The sequence below is a fragment of the Solea senegalensis genome, linkage group LG8 (genome assembly GCF_019176455.1).
Source record: "Solea senegalensis isolate Sse05_10M linkage group LG8, IFAPA_SoseM_1, whole genome shotgun sequence".
NCBI lineage: Eukaryota > Metazoa > Chordata > Actinopteri > Pleuronectiformes > Soleidae > Solea > Solea senegalensis.
The window spans coordinates 22,174,235-22,190,569 of NC_058028.1; the positions used below are offsets into that span (position 1 = coordinate 22,174,235).

At 38.0% G+C, this 16,335-nt stretch overlaps 1 protein-coding gene across 1 annotated transcript in view; it reads right to left on the reverse strand.

Moving 5' to 3' along the window:
* pipox (pipecolic acid oxidase) overlaps positions 1–16,335 on the reverse strand; it is a 31,961-nt gene that overhangs the window by 7,268 nt on the left and 8,358 nt on the right. Inside the window, exons 4-7 of the mRNA XM_044032906.1 lie at positions 14,719–14,901; positions 9,741–9,893; positions 6,924–7,073; positions 5,351–5,426 (exon numbers count right to left, since the gene is read on the reverse strand). Of these exons, the coding sequence (XP_043888841.1) occupies positions 5,351–5,426; positions 6,924–7,073; positions 9,741–9,893; positions 14,719–14,901 (562 nt within the window). The remainder of the gene's footprint in view (positions 1–5,350; positions 5,427–6,923; positions 7,074–9,740; positions 9,894–14,718; positions 14,902–16,335) is intronic.

The window sequence follows — 16,335 nt, forward strand, 5'->3', positions numbered from 1 at the left end:
ACCTCACTCAGATGTTGTGCCTCTGACTAAAACATGGTTCAAACTAAGTGACAACAGCACCATCTCTAAAATTAGCCCTTCAAGCTACAAAGAGCTAACTATTCTCAGGCCTATCAATCTCAGTGGGGAATTTGAATGTCTTATTAGTGACTATTTTAGTTGCAGACTCTCACCCAGCACATTTGTTTTTTACCAACTGTCGGTTTCAGTAGCAACAACTGCGTCACAAACCAACAACTACTGATTTATTGCACTTGATTGATTCAAACTGCACCATATGGTACAGAGCTTATAAAAGTCTTTACCCCCAAACTCACCTGGCATATTCATACGGCCGTATTAGTGCTTCAACTGCAGGGCACCTTTCATCTGGTTACCTATTCACATCGTCTCTTTAGCTCCCTTTAAAGTGAGAAACCCCAAAATCAAACCCCACCAAATGTCATTTGTAAAACAAGAAAATGGAGTTGACCTGACATTTTAACACTTAGCTGTACACTAACACAGCACAGAAAGATTAAATTATGGTTTTACAGTCCTATAGTACATCAATGGCTAAACATAGGTTTATAATAAGCTGATATTTTAGGACTAGATGATACTTTTTATATTACAATAGCTATTCTTTATGGACAGAGAGGATACAAATGTGACTATGATCTTTTAATGAGTGCTGAGTGTTGCATTGTGGACTTTCTGTAGTCTCAAGATGTCGCTAATTTAATAAGTTGAGTGAAACATCAAGTGTTTTTAGTCCAGTTTAATCAACAGGAGTTTCTAACGACTGCTGTAACATAATCTGCTGCCACAGGAGGAAATGTCTTCACTACAGAAATCAACCAGTAGCAAAATATGTCTCTCTAAAAAGACTGAAGAAAGAGCCGGAAATATTAAATGTCAAGGAGAGTAATTAGATGAGAGGAATCGACTCCTGACATGACTCAGTCAGCCGATTTGTGACCCCTGAGGCATTAAGCTGTCCATAACTTTGATTTTGTTAAGCAGCCAAACTCCATAAAATTGTCAGTGTTTGTGGGAGGATGTGGAAAGTTTGTTGTTGGAATCCATTTACTGTAAAATCTAGATAAATCAATGTTATTTAGCGCAGAGCGTGGTGCGATCACTCACAGTTAGGAACGTTTGACGTTTCTTCGATATGTTACAAAGTCATATGAAAAACACAATGCAATAATTTTACACAACGGCCGCACAATCACGCATCTCGCACACACGCGCCTGGACTCTCCAGAAACCTAGGCAATATACTATATTCTTATATTCTTGGAAACGTCTTGTCCAAACACCAAAGATTATTTCAAAAATGCTCACAGACCAAATCATTTATTTAAGACCATAAACACTTCTGCTGAGTTGTACTGACCTGAGTTAACACCTAAAACTTGGGAATTTTTTTTTTTTTTTTATCAATAAGGCCAACATTAAACCTCACACACCATCCCTCATCCGTAATTTAAAAGACCTCACTCTCATGCAATTTTTAGTGATTTTGAATCCATCCTTCTTCCCCTTTTGTTTGATGCACTGTAATTTCTCACACGAAGGCAAGTATGGCTCAATACCATAACAAACTCAATTTGACACATTTGGCCCCGGTATTTTATTTTGAATAAACTCAACCCTCTGAATAAACTCAACCCTCCCATGTACCGCAGACAAAGTGAAATTTAACCTTGGATCCAACTGCATTCCGTGACACCCAGTCTTTCTCAAAGTTATATCCAAGGAAGAAATGTCCTTTCAAAACCTCTCTCTAACCTCTCACAATTAGTATTCAGAGTTTGCATCAGTACTGACTTGGCATTACTCAGGGAAACAAATGATTTATCACTGTCATCTGACCATGTCAATTTTTTAGGTTCCCAGACCCTTTTTTAATGCAGTTCATGTGACATGTTCTTGGTGTGGCTTAAAAGAGCTGAAGGCAGGACAAGCCTCTTGATTACCAATGTATTTTCAAACTATAATATAATATAATATAATATATTTTATTATATTATATTATATTATATTATAATATAATATAATATAATATAATATAATATAATATAATATAATATAATATAATATAATATAATAGGATAGAATAGAATATTAGGAGAATGCGTGAAATAACATATTTCTTATTCTCCTGCTGCCGCATTCTGTGGAGTACAACAAGTCTATGTTTTAGGCCTATAACGTTCTCCTTGTATGTGAACACATTGGGGTCTGTTTTTAGAAAACACAACATTCCTTCCATTGCTCCATTGTTGATAAAATGCAGCTGCATTTGAAAAGCATGATCTACCATTTAGTCTGAGTTGTCTTTAAGATGCATAAAACCCTCATATTAAACAACAGCAGCAGAAGAAGTCGCCTGCTGTTTTAAGCGATGCTCTTTGCTTATTATCTTTAAATAACTGTACCATGCAAGGAATCCTGGAAACCAATTTTGTGATGTAGACTTCATTGGCTGCTTTAATTGTCTTTCTCTTAGTATGCTATGTTCATTCTTTGTCTTATTTTTAAGCCTCTCGAAGGGAAAGGTTAGGAGATAATTTTAAACCACCACATAGTGTATGTGTTATTATATAGTAATCTCTTTTGTTGTCTGCAGTAAAAGACCCAGGGTTAAGTTAGGAAGCACAATAAATGGAAACTGGAGGAAGTTATGAAACATGACATTTAAGCTGACATTGAAGAAAGAGAAGACACAACAAGGGTCAGGTGAGGTGAGGTTACATATACAATATTTGTCCAATAGGGAAGCGCCACATTTCATGAAAGTGACCTTGACTCTGCCTGGCTCATATTTGTTAATGGCAATCAAATCATAGCTGGTAATTTGTTCAGGTCATTTATGGTCATCATCTGTCTCCATGATTCATCTGTGATCGACAAGAAATACCTCAGCCTAAGACGTCGTCCAGCTACAGAGACTTTCTTTCATCCCGCAAGAGCTCCTTCTTTCCATTTTGTTTTCAAATTCTATAAGAGCAGATAAAGTCAATTGTGAGCATGTACAGAGCACTAGTCTATCTTACCTAGTTATCAGTTAAATGTAGTTAATTCAAAATGTCCCTGATGTGTTTTTAAAATCCTCTTCCTGTCCTCCAAAAATCACTCTGTACAAACACTGTTGTACTAAAGGTGAATCCCTAAAATCAAACAACTACCGTGGTAGATTCCAGTGTTGTAATGTAACAAATGTACAAATACTTTGTTACTGTACTTACTTTGTTACTCATTACTACCAAATAAAAGCAGAAGAAGAAGAAGAAGAAGAAGAGTTGGTAGTGGTCTGTATTTATATAGAGCTGTTCTAGTCTTGATGAGCTACAGTTTTCACCCACTCACACACTTCAACATGGGGTTAAGTGTCTTGCCAGGAATTGAACCCAGAACCTTCCATTTGAAAGACAACTCACCCTACCACTGAGCAACCATGTCTCAATCCTAATTCCTCACTTTTTTAATACTTTTACTTCAAAAAAGTACATTTTATATCAGAGAACCTTTGATACTTAAGCACTTTTACTTAAGCAATATTATAAAAAGTAACTTCAAGTTCTAGCAAAGTCATTTTCTGGTCTTGTACTTTTACTCAAGTATCTTTATACTGGTAAGACTGGTAGATTCTGAAGAGGACCTACAGTAGTGTGTTATAACCATATACACATAAAAAAAAGAGCTGTTGTATCCTCACAATCTTTGAAGAAGCAACTGATAATGAAGAATTCCATTTCATTTTAGGAAGGACTGGAAAAATATGCATGCATGCAGGTGACATTTTAAGCAAAATATAAATGATAACAGCAATATCATTTATGGTGATATTATTTTTATGTCATGGGGACTTAAGTACACTGTCGTACCGGTAAAGGCTTTTGTGCTGATGTCAGTCACTCTGGCATGCTGGGTAAAAAAGTTGACGCCTCAGTCAAGTCGTCTTTTCCCAGTAGATCACTTACATTAAACCTACTCATGACTCATGATAAAGATGATTAATGTTCTTCTTCCTTCTGAGCTGGTGAAGGAAATGAACGTGTGTCTATGACGCCTCGTGTTGCAATGTGAACAAACTATTGTGTCTTTTAATTTCAAAGTACCCAGTTCTTTGCTTCCCATACATACAGATATGAACTCTTGAGCACACACATTCTTCAAACAAACACACACACACACACACACACTCATTTGATCTTAATCTCCTTTCACAGTGGGAGATTAGGCGACATACTGAGCTGATAATGTAAAACAGTTTAGTTCTTTGCTCTCATTTTGAAACTAAAGAAATCTTGCATTGGATATTTTGTTGTAAATGAACTCCCTGCTCTTTTGTCCCAGTTGACTGCTGCGCTTATTTCTCAGGACAAGTCAAATGGTAACATGATGTACTGTAATAACTTAGGTATCCTCTAACTGTTCAGCTAACATCATTTAAGTTTATTTGTTCCAGTACTTTAGTTCTTTACAACCAAGTGCAAACTTATTTCATTTTCATCAGGCTGAGTTACACTTCGTGCTTACTGCTAATGAGCAAGCGAGACTACCTGTAATCTAAAATAAAGAACATCAACATTGCATGTTAGAATTGAATGTTAAGCAGCACTCTTAGAATAGACTCTAGAGTCAGTGTGTCAGTATTATCAAACAACACTTTTCACCAAGCAAACAACACTCAATGAATTGAGCAAACAAAAATGAACCACAATCTTAAAACACACTAATTGCAAATAAAATATCGATTTCGTCATTCAAAATGATTGTATTTTATTGGTTTGTAAATACGCTTTTTTGTTAGCAATTCTTTCCCTGGGCCTTAGGAAGCTGCCTGTTGCTGAGTGATCTGACAAGGTACTTATCATAATTGTAAATGTAATTATTGTAATAATTATAATAATTGAAATGATTGTAAGTACCTAAGGTTTGTCAGATTATCCTTTGAGTTCCAGACTTCCCGGTCCATTGAGCTGTTGCTTCAAAACTCAGTAGCCAATCAGCAGTCAGCTTCCTAAGGCCCGCCCATGGACAGAACAAATTTGGAGTGCAAATGCAGAAGAGTCAGAGCAAACAAAATTCCAATCATTGCAAACAAAAAGTGTATTTTCAAACAAATAAAATAGAATAATTAAAAAATTGTATTTGCAATTCTTGCTTGCTTCGTGAAAAGTGTTGTTTGAAAATATCGACCCAAATCTAATTCCATAGCCTCTGCCCCAGCTCAACCTCGTGGAGCCACTCGTTTTAGGCTCTGAGTCGGGTTTACAGACAGCATGGTTCAGATGCAGTGAATTTTGTTATTTTCTTTCGGTCTGAGTGACTTTGTGTGATGTTGTGGTGTTTGTACCTGAGAATCCTGCTCCAATCACAATGTTGTTGTAAGTGGGGTGGCAGTCCAGCACAAAGTGACGGTCAGGAGTCAGCTGCAAAAACAAGAAAAACATGTATGATCATGACGTGCTGTTGGAAAAACTGACACACTCTGACCATTGTACAGCAATGTGGATGTGGTGTCTGCTCCCTACTGTTCCACACATCTTCTTTAATATTTTGTACATATGCCTTGAAGAATTATCTATACTACTAGAAGTCTGGTGGTTAATACACATTGTTTAAGTCAGTTATATAGTTCACCACTGACTCAAATAGCCTCATAGCTAATTTGTTTTAATAAGAACCTTCTCTGGCATTAAGAGTACACAGTCGGTCTAAAATCCTCTGCAAACGTGACATTTTCTTGTCTTCATTGCTATGGTTGCCATAGGAATGAAGACATTTCTGATTGACTTGCACATGGACTCTGTAGAGCTGCTGTATAGGGAAACAAGTGCAATGTCTGCATATTTATTCAAGAGTGCTGCAGCATTCTTTCTCCCATATCTTCATTTCACGACATGCAGACATTACAAGTGAAACACACTGTACCGCCCTTGGAAACATTTGACACAGACACATACTCTTTCCATATGGCCTTTTGCTGCTGGATCTGTCTTTGTGTCTTTGTGAATAATAGGAAATGTGATGTAATGTGTTGAAAATAGTCCCGCACAGAATACATGAGAACCTCTGCTCTCTGGGAACTCAAACATTTCACTGCAACTTGAGAGACACATGTCATTTAACTCTCTGTCCTGTCTTAAGAATCACTGGTGATGGAACAGCTCAGTGGCTGTGAAGTGAGAAAAAGAGCGTGACTGTCAGGTTTTTCAGTGGCATTGGACAAGGTCACAGATATTATGTTTTCCTCCAGCCTCAGTATGTGATTGTGGTAAGAGCAGCTCGCTGTGTTGCTGGAGGGCAGAGTGGCTGCACAATGCCTGCACTACTGCAAACACACACACACACACACACAAACTCAATCTGCCACCGAAGAATGGCAATGTGAAAAACATCCACCAGTAAATTATATATACGCACAGACTGAAACCTTTAAAACTGAGTTTACCTGCAGAGTGATGAACTTGAACTCATTATGACCTGTGTTTATACACATATAGTACTGCGCACAATGTTTAATGCTGTTGAATAAGAATGCTTTTGCAAATATAAGTTCCAATTGTTCTTTTTATCAATTTACAAAATCCATCAGACTGAGCTAACAGAAGACATTCTAAATCAAATCAATATCTGGTGTGTTCACCCTTTGCCTACAACACAGAATCAATTCTTCTAGATACACTTGCACAAAGTGAGCGGCTCTGTAGGACTGAAGTCAGGTCTATGATTAACTAATTATACCAAACAGGTGCTAATGATCATCATTTTCATACGTAGGCTGACACACAGTCATTATCTGAAACAGAAACAACTGTGTAGGAGGCTTAAAACTGGGATGCTATTTCCCGATGACACGCATAACATCACACCCCTTTGCAGAAAGAGCATTACAAACACTGCGGTATTCAACTGTGGATACTTACTGTATACATGCAGCTCTCCACCACCGCAGGTTCAGGGTGCAGGCCGGGGAAACAGCGGGCGATGTAGCGCTGAAGGATGTCAATATCAGACCTGTCTGTCTGCTTGTCTCTCTGGTCGGGGTCTGTCATACTGCCTATGTGGTGGCATATCTACAGAAAAGATGTTATTGTCAGTATCCTTTCTATATATAATATATATGTATATATATATAAATATATATATATGTACCAACATCCAGTTCTCACAATTTGTTGTTAAGGTGTGTTCTGTATATTCACACATGTTCTACATCTGTATGGTCTGCATCTATATAATAGTTCTTTGCCATTCACCTATTAATTACTCTATTCACATAGCAATTGGAAGTGTCATGCCCAAGGACAATTATCTGTATTCAGGGATTGAACCACCACTGTTCTACCTGCCCCCTAACATTTGTATGTGATTATATTGAGCATAAACTCGACTACTTCAGTTACTTGTGCAGTTTCTGTCTTGATATTCACTGTCACGACCATCGCCACCAATCAAGTGGCAAGTCCAAGCAGTTTAAGCCCAAAAGTCTTCCTATCCACAGCAAACCTAAACCTATTGAGAGCAGCAGGTGCACCATCTGTGCAGTGACACAGAGCAAAAGAATCCACCAGCACAACTTCTCTTGCTCTCTTCACTGAAGCCTGACAGGCAAAATTACTCCCTCTATTATTATCTTGATGATTTGGATTTAGAGGTGAAATGAGTTTGTTGTCGTCCTTCATTTAGTGACAGCGACTCATAAAGCATGTACACAAACATGTAGTGAAACTGCGAGTGCATGTTCACCCGCTGTCAGTGAAATCTATTGGTTAAAATCTGTGTTAAATAGCACTGTATTCTGACAGCCAACCTAGGAGAAACGCTTCCCAAAATATCCCACGACACTTTGTCGCATCACAAAGCTCCGTGCTTGTGAAGTTAGGCTGTTTGTTGGTGAATAAATGCAATTTATCAACAACAACTACACTCATGACGTAGGGAGGAAGGAATGGTAACAGCACCTTTCACATTAACATCACAAAATCACAATGCAAATAAATAAAATATCAGGTGTTAATATGAAAAATAAAGCAATCTATACTATACTACTATATATCTATATAGATAGATAGATAGATGTTTCTAAAGTCTATACATTTCAGAGTCAGCTTGTTTTAAACTAAACACTAAGGCTGTGTGATATGAGGAAAATGTAATACAGTTGTTGCCTACTGCATTGACTATAAGACATGTGGTAAATAAAAAATAACTTAAGTATAAGGTGTTAGTCATGGTCTTAATTGGGTTTGCTACCAACATGGACACAGGCAGTGAGGAGCCTTTGCAGACAAAAACAAAACAGAAAAGAAATTCAACAACAAAAACCTGAACATTTCATTGCCCCCTTTAAAATATGTTCTGCTTCTCTAAACAACATCAGATTTAGTCTGAAATCTCATCTTCTACCACTTTATCCTTCACATGAGGCTCTGGGGGAGGGGGGTGCTGGTGCCAGTCTCAGCTGACACAGGGCGAAAGGCGGATGCACCCTGGACAGGTCGCCAGTCCATCACATGACATATACAGTAGTCTCAAATAATAATTATAAAAAAAAACTTTTAAGAAGTTACACTTAAATAAATGTGATCATTTCAATCAAACTGCAAAGTCTCCCATTGCAGATATCTTCTAATTTCTCCGTCCACTACGTAGGCGGGGTTTCACATTGTGAGGGGAGGATTTAAGTGAAAGTAAATTGTGCCAAACAATGATCTATCTTTATGGAAGAACAATCTACATTTACTGCAGTTTCACAGTCTTTGCGATTATATGTTTGCAATACGTGTATTGTATCATGATCATGGTAAATGTTCTTCGATATTGTGCAGCTGTTCTTATTTGGTGAATTTGTTGTGTAGAAGTGATTGAAAGAAAAGCATCTCTCTCTCTCTCTCACACATGCACACACACTATGTGACTAATTATAATATTCTTCTCTGCTCCATTTTCTTTCAAATGATGTTAAATGGTCCCATCCCTGGGCGCACAGTAGCTTTGGTGACTGTGTCTCAGAGTGAATAGGAGGACGTGGCATCGCCATCTGTGCCCCCTCCCTTCTATGCATGTGGTCTGCTATTAGGCTGTGAGCTCCCGCTGGCCTGCCATGGCGCCCGAAATAGAGATGTGTCATCGAACGCAGCACAGCGCCCACAACTCATCTGATGTTGAGGACGTGTTTCGCTTTATCGATGACTTTGCAGCTGGTTTTTTTTGGTAAGTGGGGAGCAACTGTGTCCATGTGGCAACATGCCAGCCAAACTGTGGGCCATCTATGTCTGATAATAATAATAATAATTGCAAGAGCAACATCTGTGGTAAATTGTCTTGATTCAAACCAAAAGAGAGTATATTAAATAGTGCACAGTTAGTTTTCAGCCCTCCAGGTTTGTGTTTGTAAAAATAAGCACTGAAAATGACCTTAAAGGCTGATTTATACCCAACTCACTCAACACTTTAACAAGTTGCGCAATGTTTTCAAATTATGCTGCGTTGGTTTCAGTCATCTGTGCAAGAAACTAATCTGAGAGCACAAGGGAGTGGTTGTATATATGATATGTGTAAATATAGTGTGTGTAAATTTGAACTTGTCACATAATATTTATTACCAAGCTCTGTTTGCCTCAGTGTGCACACATTTAAAATAAATCAACATTACTATAGTCTACTTTAAATCCTCGCCAACAATATCTGAATTCATTCATTATGTAAAATCAAAATGGACGATCAGTTGTGTGATGCACCTTCATCAGGCCCGGGTACTCATTGGAGGGGAGGCCATAAATGTGCTCGTCTGTCTCCTCGCTCTCAGTCGTAATGAAGCTGGGGAAGCGCCGATTCACGTCATATGATCCAGGAACCTTCTCTTTCCAGTAGCACACGTTGATCTTCATCACCTGCCATAGAGAGGAAAAACAGTAAAGCCATAACGACCAACACATTCTCCAGCTGGGACCATAAATGACATCAAATCAAATCATTACATTCTTATTAATGAACACTATGCCTTTAATACAATAATCCAAGACGCTGATCACGCAGCATGATTGTTGCAGGTGAACCTTGGAGTTGTCACAATAAAAGGCCACTCTGAAATGTGCAGTTCTTTCACGCAGCACAATTCCACAAGTTGAGAGTGCATGCAGTTGTCATGGTAACTTCAGGAATGTCCTCCAGAGCAGTTGCCTGTGAACTTAATGTTCATTTCTCCATCAAAGGCTGAGGTTATGAGAAGGGCAGACGCTATAGACAACAACCACTGTTGTATTTTATTGATGATAAGTTGAATGCACAGAGATATTGTGATGGATTCCTCAGAAACACTGTCTCATGTTGCAGCACAATACTGCACGTGTCTATGTTGCAAGGATCTGTACACAATCCCAGGAAACTTTTACCCATCAAGGCCTTGTTAGGTAAACTACATGTGTATTATTATCATTATTATTTCTAGCCTCTTATCATCAGTAACTACAGCACCAGGTCTAACGCCCCTTTAACCCTTTAACACCTTAGCCTAAAAATGTCCATCTGGACTATTTTGCTTATTTTAACCATAAAACGGCCAGAAAATATCCTGTGAAGTGCTTTTGCCCATTTTTCCAGAATAACTTTCAATATCTGGCAGTTATTTAGTGTATCAACAATTTAAAATGAAGAAAAACCAAAAGGTTTTAATGAGAAAACACACTGTTATTTGTACACCAGATTTCACGTGTTAAATTTGAAATTTAAACAGTATAAAACATATAATATTTAAAATAACATTTGTTTGAGTTTTTGTCTCAATGTCCAAAAACTAGATAAAATAACATAAATGAATAAATAAATGAATGAATGAATGAATGAATGAATAAAACATTACACTTAAATATGCTCTAAGCCTAGACCTTTAAGAGTGGCTTTTTAATATGACCAGTCCAAGGAATACTGGAGTAATAATCATGCTCTTGATATGTGTCAGGTGGATAGATCATAGATTTTGATTCATTTTTTAACAACATTGGATAGAAATAAGCCCTTTGTTTGCATATAAGAAAGAATTCAAAACAAAGGTGTTGCATTTATACTTATGTTGAATGCAATTTAAGTGATCTCAGCGAGAGAACACACTCCACTCAGAAAGGCAAGACACTTTTATCAATCACTGGCTTCTGCTTCCACCACACCTACACCTACCTTAAGTTTTATACTTCTCTATGTAGAGTAGACTGCAATGACACTATGGCTGAAATCCACCAGCTTGGCCCATAGCCACATTGTCCCCTTTGGGTCTTGCATGAGCCCCACAATCTACAGATTATTCAGTATGGGCGTCCACACATGCAAAAGTCTCACGCTTTAAACATTTATTTTACAACTAATCAATCCTAAACTTGTTGTTATGAGAAGCCGTAAGCCTGAACGAGTACACGCAGGCATAAAATTAGCAGCCTGGTCTATCAGCACTACAACTACATACTGGTTAAACCTTCAAACACAAACATGCATAACAACAACTATACACACCCTCCGCCTCCTCCTCCTCCTCCTCATCACGTTCTTTTTTTCGCTTCAATAAAAGTGCAATTACAAAGGCAGTACTGCGGCAGTAGGGTGAGAATCAGGACTTAATGAAATGTACACATGGTTATACAAATGACGGCGATCTGAAGGTGGCAATAATAAGGACACATTGTTCAGGAGCTCTCAGTGTAATGAACCAGCCGGCCGTGCTCTCGTTCCTCGGGACCATAAAAATTCAGACTGAAGTAGTCTGGCGAGCCAATGAGCTCCGAGTCTGTGCTTTTCTACCTGTTCACTCAGGCATGGCATAGCCCAGCACACACCCCCCACACCCCCAGCTTGCAGCAAGCCTGAATAATGCAATTCCAATATCAACTCCAGCTCCCCACTAACAGCTGCCTGCTTGTTTTTCCATCACTTTTTTCTTTTCAGAATGTGTGGCATATTGCAAGATGGAGAAAAAAAAAAAACCCAACCCTGCCTTGCTGACTGCAGTTGAATCCAAATGTTTGGACATTACTTCACTCACAGACGTAACACATATAAATGATAACATCATCGTTATGGTTTTGTCATATAAATGCTTACCAAACAAACAGAATATGATTATCTGTTACATTTTGAATGTCCTCAGCTGTGGCTTTAATGTTGAAGTGTGAAGTGCCCACTGAGCTGGAGCATGACCTTGGATGATGTCATCAACAACAATGTAAAAATTTGCCTTTTTTTTATACTATTTTCACTGCCTTTATTAAGACTCTGATAGTCAGAATTTACAGACATTTACATGTTTTTTCTTTGTCACTCACGTACATCAACATGTAGCTCATCTTTTGCAGATTTTTTACTTGTGGTTACCTGTGGGCCCTGAACCAAACAGCTACATCACAACTCTATTTATTACCTATAGTCCAGACCATCTCTGATCATCTACCCTAGCGGTTCCCAACCACTGGGTCCCAATCCCCACTGGAGGGCATGAGGCACTTTTGATTCCATGAATTCATTGTCTACCCTTTTATCCTCCACATGAGGGTTCGACATATAGGTCGAGAGGCGGGGTCCACCCTGGACAGGTCACCAGTCCATCACAGGACTGACACACAGAGACCAACCATTCATTCTCACAAGTGGCCCGTTTTTCAGAATTTTCAGACATGAACCTGGTTAATTAGGGGGTTTCAGTGTGGTATTAGCCTATATTCATTATATTTTTGATATATATATATTTCACTTAATGACTGAGACTTGATGCACAGGTGCAGTTATAGACCTCTGACCTTATCTGAGCATTTTTAATGGTGTAAGTAGGTCTATTTTGTTTCCTTTCAATATTAAGTTTAAGCATTTCTTGGGTTGTAACATTTATTTTGTATTTTGAAGTGACCGGGTGCGATGCAGCTGCAGCAGTGCCCAGCAACCTTCGATGTCATGTCTGTGTGAGCGAGTGCAGAGTGGATTACTTCGTTCAAGTGTTCCCATTTCGGTTTAAGTTTAAACTCAAACACGTCGTTCTAAATGGCAGGTTAAAAAAGGCCAGAGCCTGACCCGAGTCCGAGGTAATGATGCAGTATTTGGCCCGAAGCCCGGCCCTCAGGCTGTCTGGCCCCTCGGGCTCCAGCACGGGGCTCTAATTCTCGCATTAACACCTACGATCAATTTAGAGTGTTCAATTAACCTCTGCATGTTTTTCGACTGTGGGTGAAAGAGGAAACCATACAAACGCCATACAGATTGTGAACCCAGGTCTTTTTGCTGTAAGGCAACACCACTAACCGCTACTTTTAAGGGTGTAATAATTCGTATATGTAAAATATAGATGATTCACCATTTAATGTAATAAAAGTGAATATTTAAACGAAAGAAAAAGAGAATATATTCTCTTTTTTGTATTATTCATACAGTGATTTACGACTCGATGAAAAGAGTGAGAAGTTTTTTCTGTCTAGACTTTTGATTTTTAAGCTGGATTTTAAAAATACATTTTGGTATTTACTTGGAATTGTGCATTGTGCATTATTTTGGTGACTTCTGGTTTTACTTTGGTACTTGTGGGTTCACTTCCTGTTTCCTTCCAGTCTGATGACCTAATTAGTTTCACCTGTGTATTGTTTGTGTTCACCTCCTTGTGTATTTAGTTTCCCTGCTCTAGTGTTCAGAGCTGCTTTGTTTCTTCCTTGTTCTTTGCTGTTCCTGCCTTTTTTCTGGTGTTTATCTTGACTATAACTTTTTACCCATGTTGTTTTTATTTTATTAAATTTTTTTGGACTCCTTTTGGTGTCGAGTCTGAGGTAAGGTTTGATTTCTGTTGTTACTACTCAAGCAATGACAGCAAAGATACCTTTTATATAAGACATAATCTCTGTGTTTACACGTTTTAATTTCTTTGTTATATGGAGCAAAGAAACAAGAACATATTCACATTTCAGAAGCTAACAAATCAGAACTTGAAAAAAACCTCAAGCCAATTTAAGTGATTGTTATTATTCTAGAAGGAACTTTAGAATAAATGCAGACAACAAAAGTGAGGACAACAAATTTAACATTTTACCATCACACTTATAAGGCCATAAGTGTGTTTACATGTGTGGACCAATCACAATCGAGCATGGCTCAGAATCCACTTGGATTTTCCTTATTGCCTTGTAGTATACTTTAAACATCACTACTGAACAAGTATAACAGTCAAAATGTGAGCGTTAACAGTGGTAAATTTGACCAGCGATGACAAACATTACTGGAATGAACTGACAGACCATAATTGATGAATAAAATAAATGGTAAATAATATCAAATACTAAAAGGCATATTTTTATAAAGAGTATATGTTGCACACATGGCAATTGTCTAATTTTTTTCTCCTCTATTAGTGCTTTAGAAACGTAATCTGTCAACATGGATGGACATCATTTTTGCAAGGAAAATAAAGGAGGAGCAGAAATGAAAGAAGAGGACAAAGGCCCTCGTCACAAACGGAGCTACAGGCTGAAAGAAGCGAGACACGTTCACCAGCGAAGGTACAGTTCAATTTAAACATTTGGGCTAACTCTGCATTTTATTTTTAAAAATATGTGCTGGTTGTTTTGTCTGGTCTTGTACATGTGTATGTGCAATGAATTTCCAAGGGTCATATTTATTCACTAAGTTTCACCAAACCTTTAAAAGTGATAAGTGTGCATTTTTAAGCAGTTTTATAAACATTAAAAGTGCGGGTACCTCAAGTGGCAGCTGTAAGCCGGTGTGGGCCAGCAGGCTGTTAGCCCATGGTCCAGCGGTGATGACTACACTCTTGGCTCGATAAACCCCAGCAGTGCTTGACACTTTCACAACAGGACCAGGCTCGATGTCTGTCACCTTCTCGTTGTCTCTTATGATTCCACCCAACTTCTTAAACTCCTCCTGGGAAGAAAGATGGACAGAATACGCAAGCTTTTCAGTGTTATTCAATAAATGGGGACTTGTGCAGTGATTTCTCTAGGGGAAAAATATTTAGCACGGATTGGATTCTATGATAATTAATCAACTGAAATCAAGTTTTGCTGTGGGAAGCCTTTTGGGACATTTTTGGCAGATATTGTGCCATTTGGAGATTCTTGTCCACATAATTTGTATTCTAGCTTTTCCTGATATATATGATGGCATGTAATATTAGGGATGTTAAGTTGGAGAAAATGAACAATTACGGCGTAACACATAACATAATATCAGAACTACTTTAAGTGGATTATTGTAGCTTAAACTTGTTTGGTATGGCCCTGTTGTTTTTTTTTCAAATTCTCAGATGTGCCAATTACTCTGCCAACTGTTTCAGTACAACCAATTATATCAATATAATCACAACTGTAATGCAATTTGCTCCGGAATGAGCATATTTTATTATGAAAGCTGCAATAAGCAGTTTAACAGGCTGGCAGCTACAAACAGCAGTACAATAATCAATAAACTGTTGGATAAGATCAGGTTTATGCACAAAACAAGCTTGTGGTATATTTGCCTTGTGCAGATAAGTCACACAAGACATTATGATAAGGATATGGAATTACAGAAAGCTGAATTCTCCAGTGATCCTCCTTTAGAGACAGATACCATCTTGGCTATATGTCCATGAATAAGAGTTTCTCATCAGTTTGTCACATTACCACGTCCACAACAAAGACGTCAGACATGTTTGTTACTGTGACAACTGAGATGAGAAGAAACAAGATTGCCTCAAGTGACAAACAGGCTGAGCAATAAAACAATGACAATAATAATCACAATACAGTTCCTTCAACGGCAATATAGCAAAGCTTCAGTTTATATTTATGATATGTTTAATCACTTTAAATGTTTTATGTCAGATCAGTGATCATTTCACTTAAAACCACAATTATCTGGTTTCTTTAACATTGATTCAGATATTTTATTTCATTTTTTAGGAATTCTATTGCTCAAAAAATATAGCAGTTCAGCTGTTTGATGGGATAAATGGCTCCGCCTGTCCCTGCACTGCTGCTGCATACACAAAAACAGGACACAAATATTGTATCGTTTCCTTTTCATAAAGACCAGACAGAGAAACACAATAACATCGTCAACAACAAAAAACACCAAATGTGACATATTGAAGCTTTTAGCTTTAGATGAACCACATTGACTCAATGGGAAAGTATCAACTACAACATTCATCAAGGTTTGATATCAAAGGCAAGAGGCTAATAAAGAGCGATCGCATGAAAATGCACAACACAACAATCTACACCAAATGTTAATTTAGAACCGACAGCTGATCCATAAAGAAAGTGCCCCAGCATCAGTCAATTGAATGTGACACCTCAGTGCAACAACAAAGCA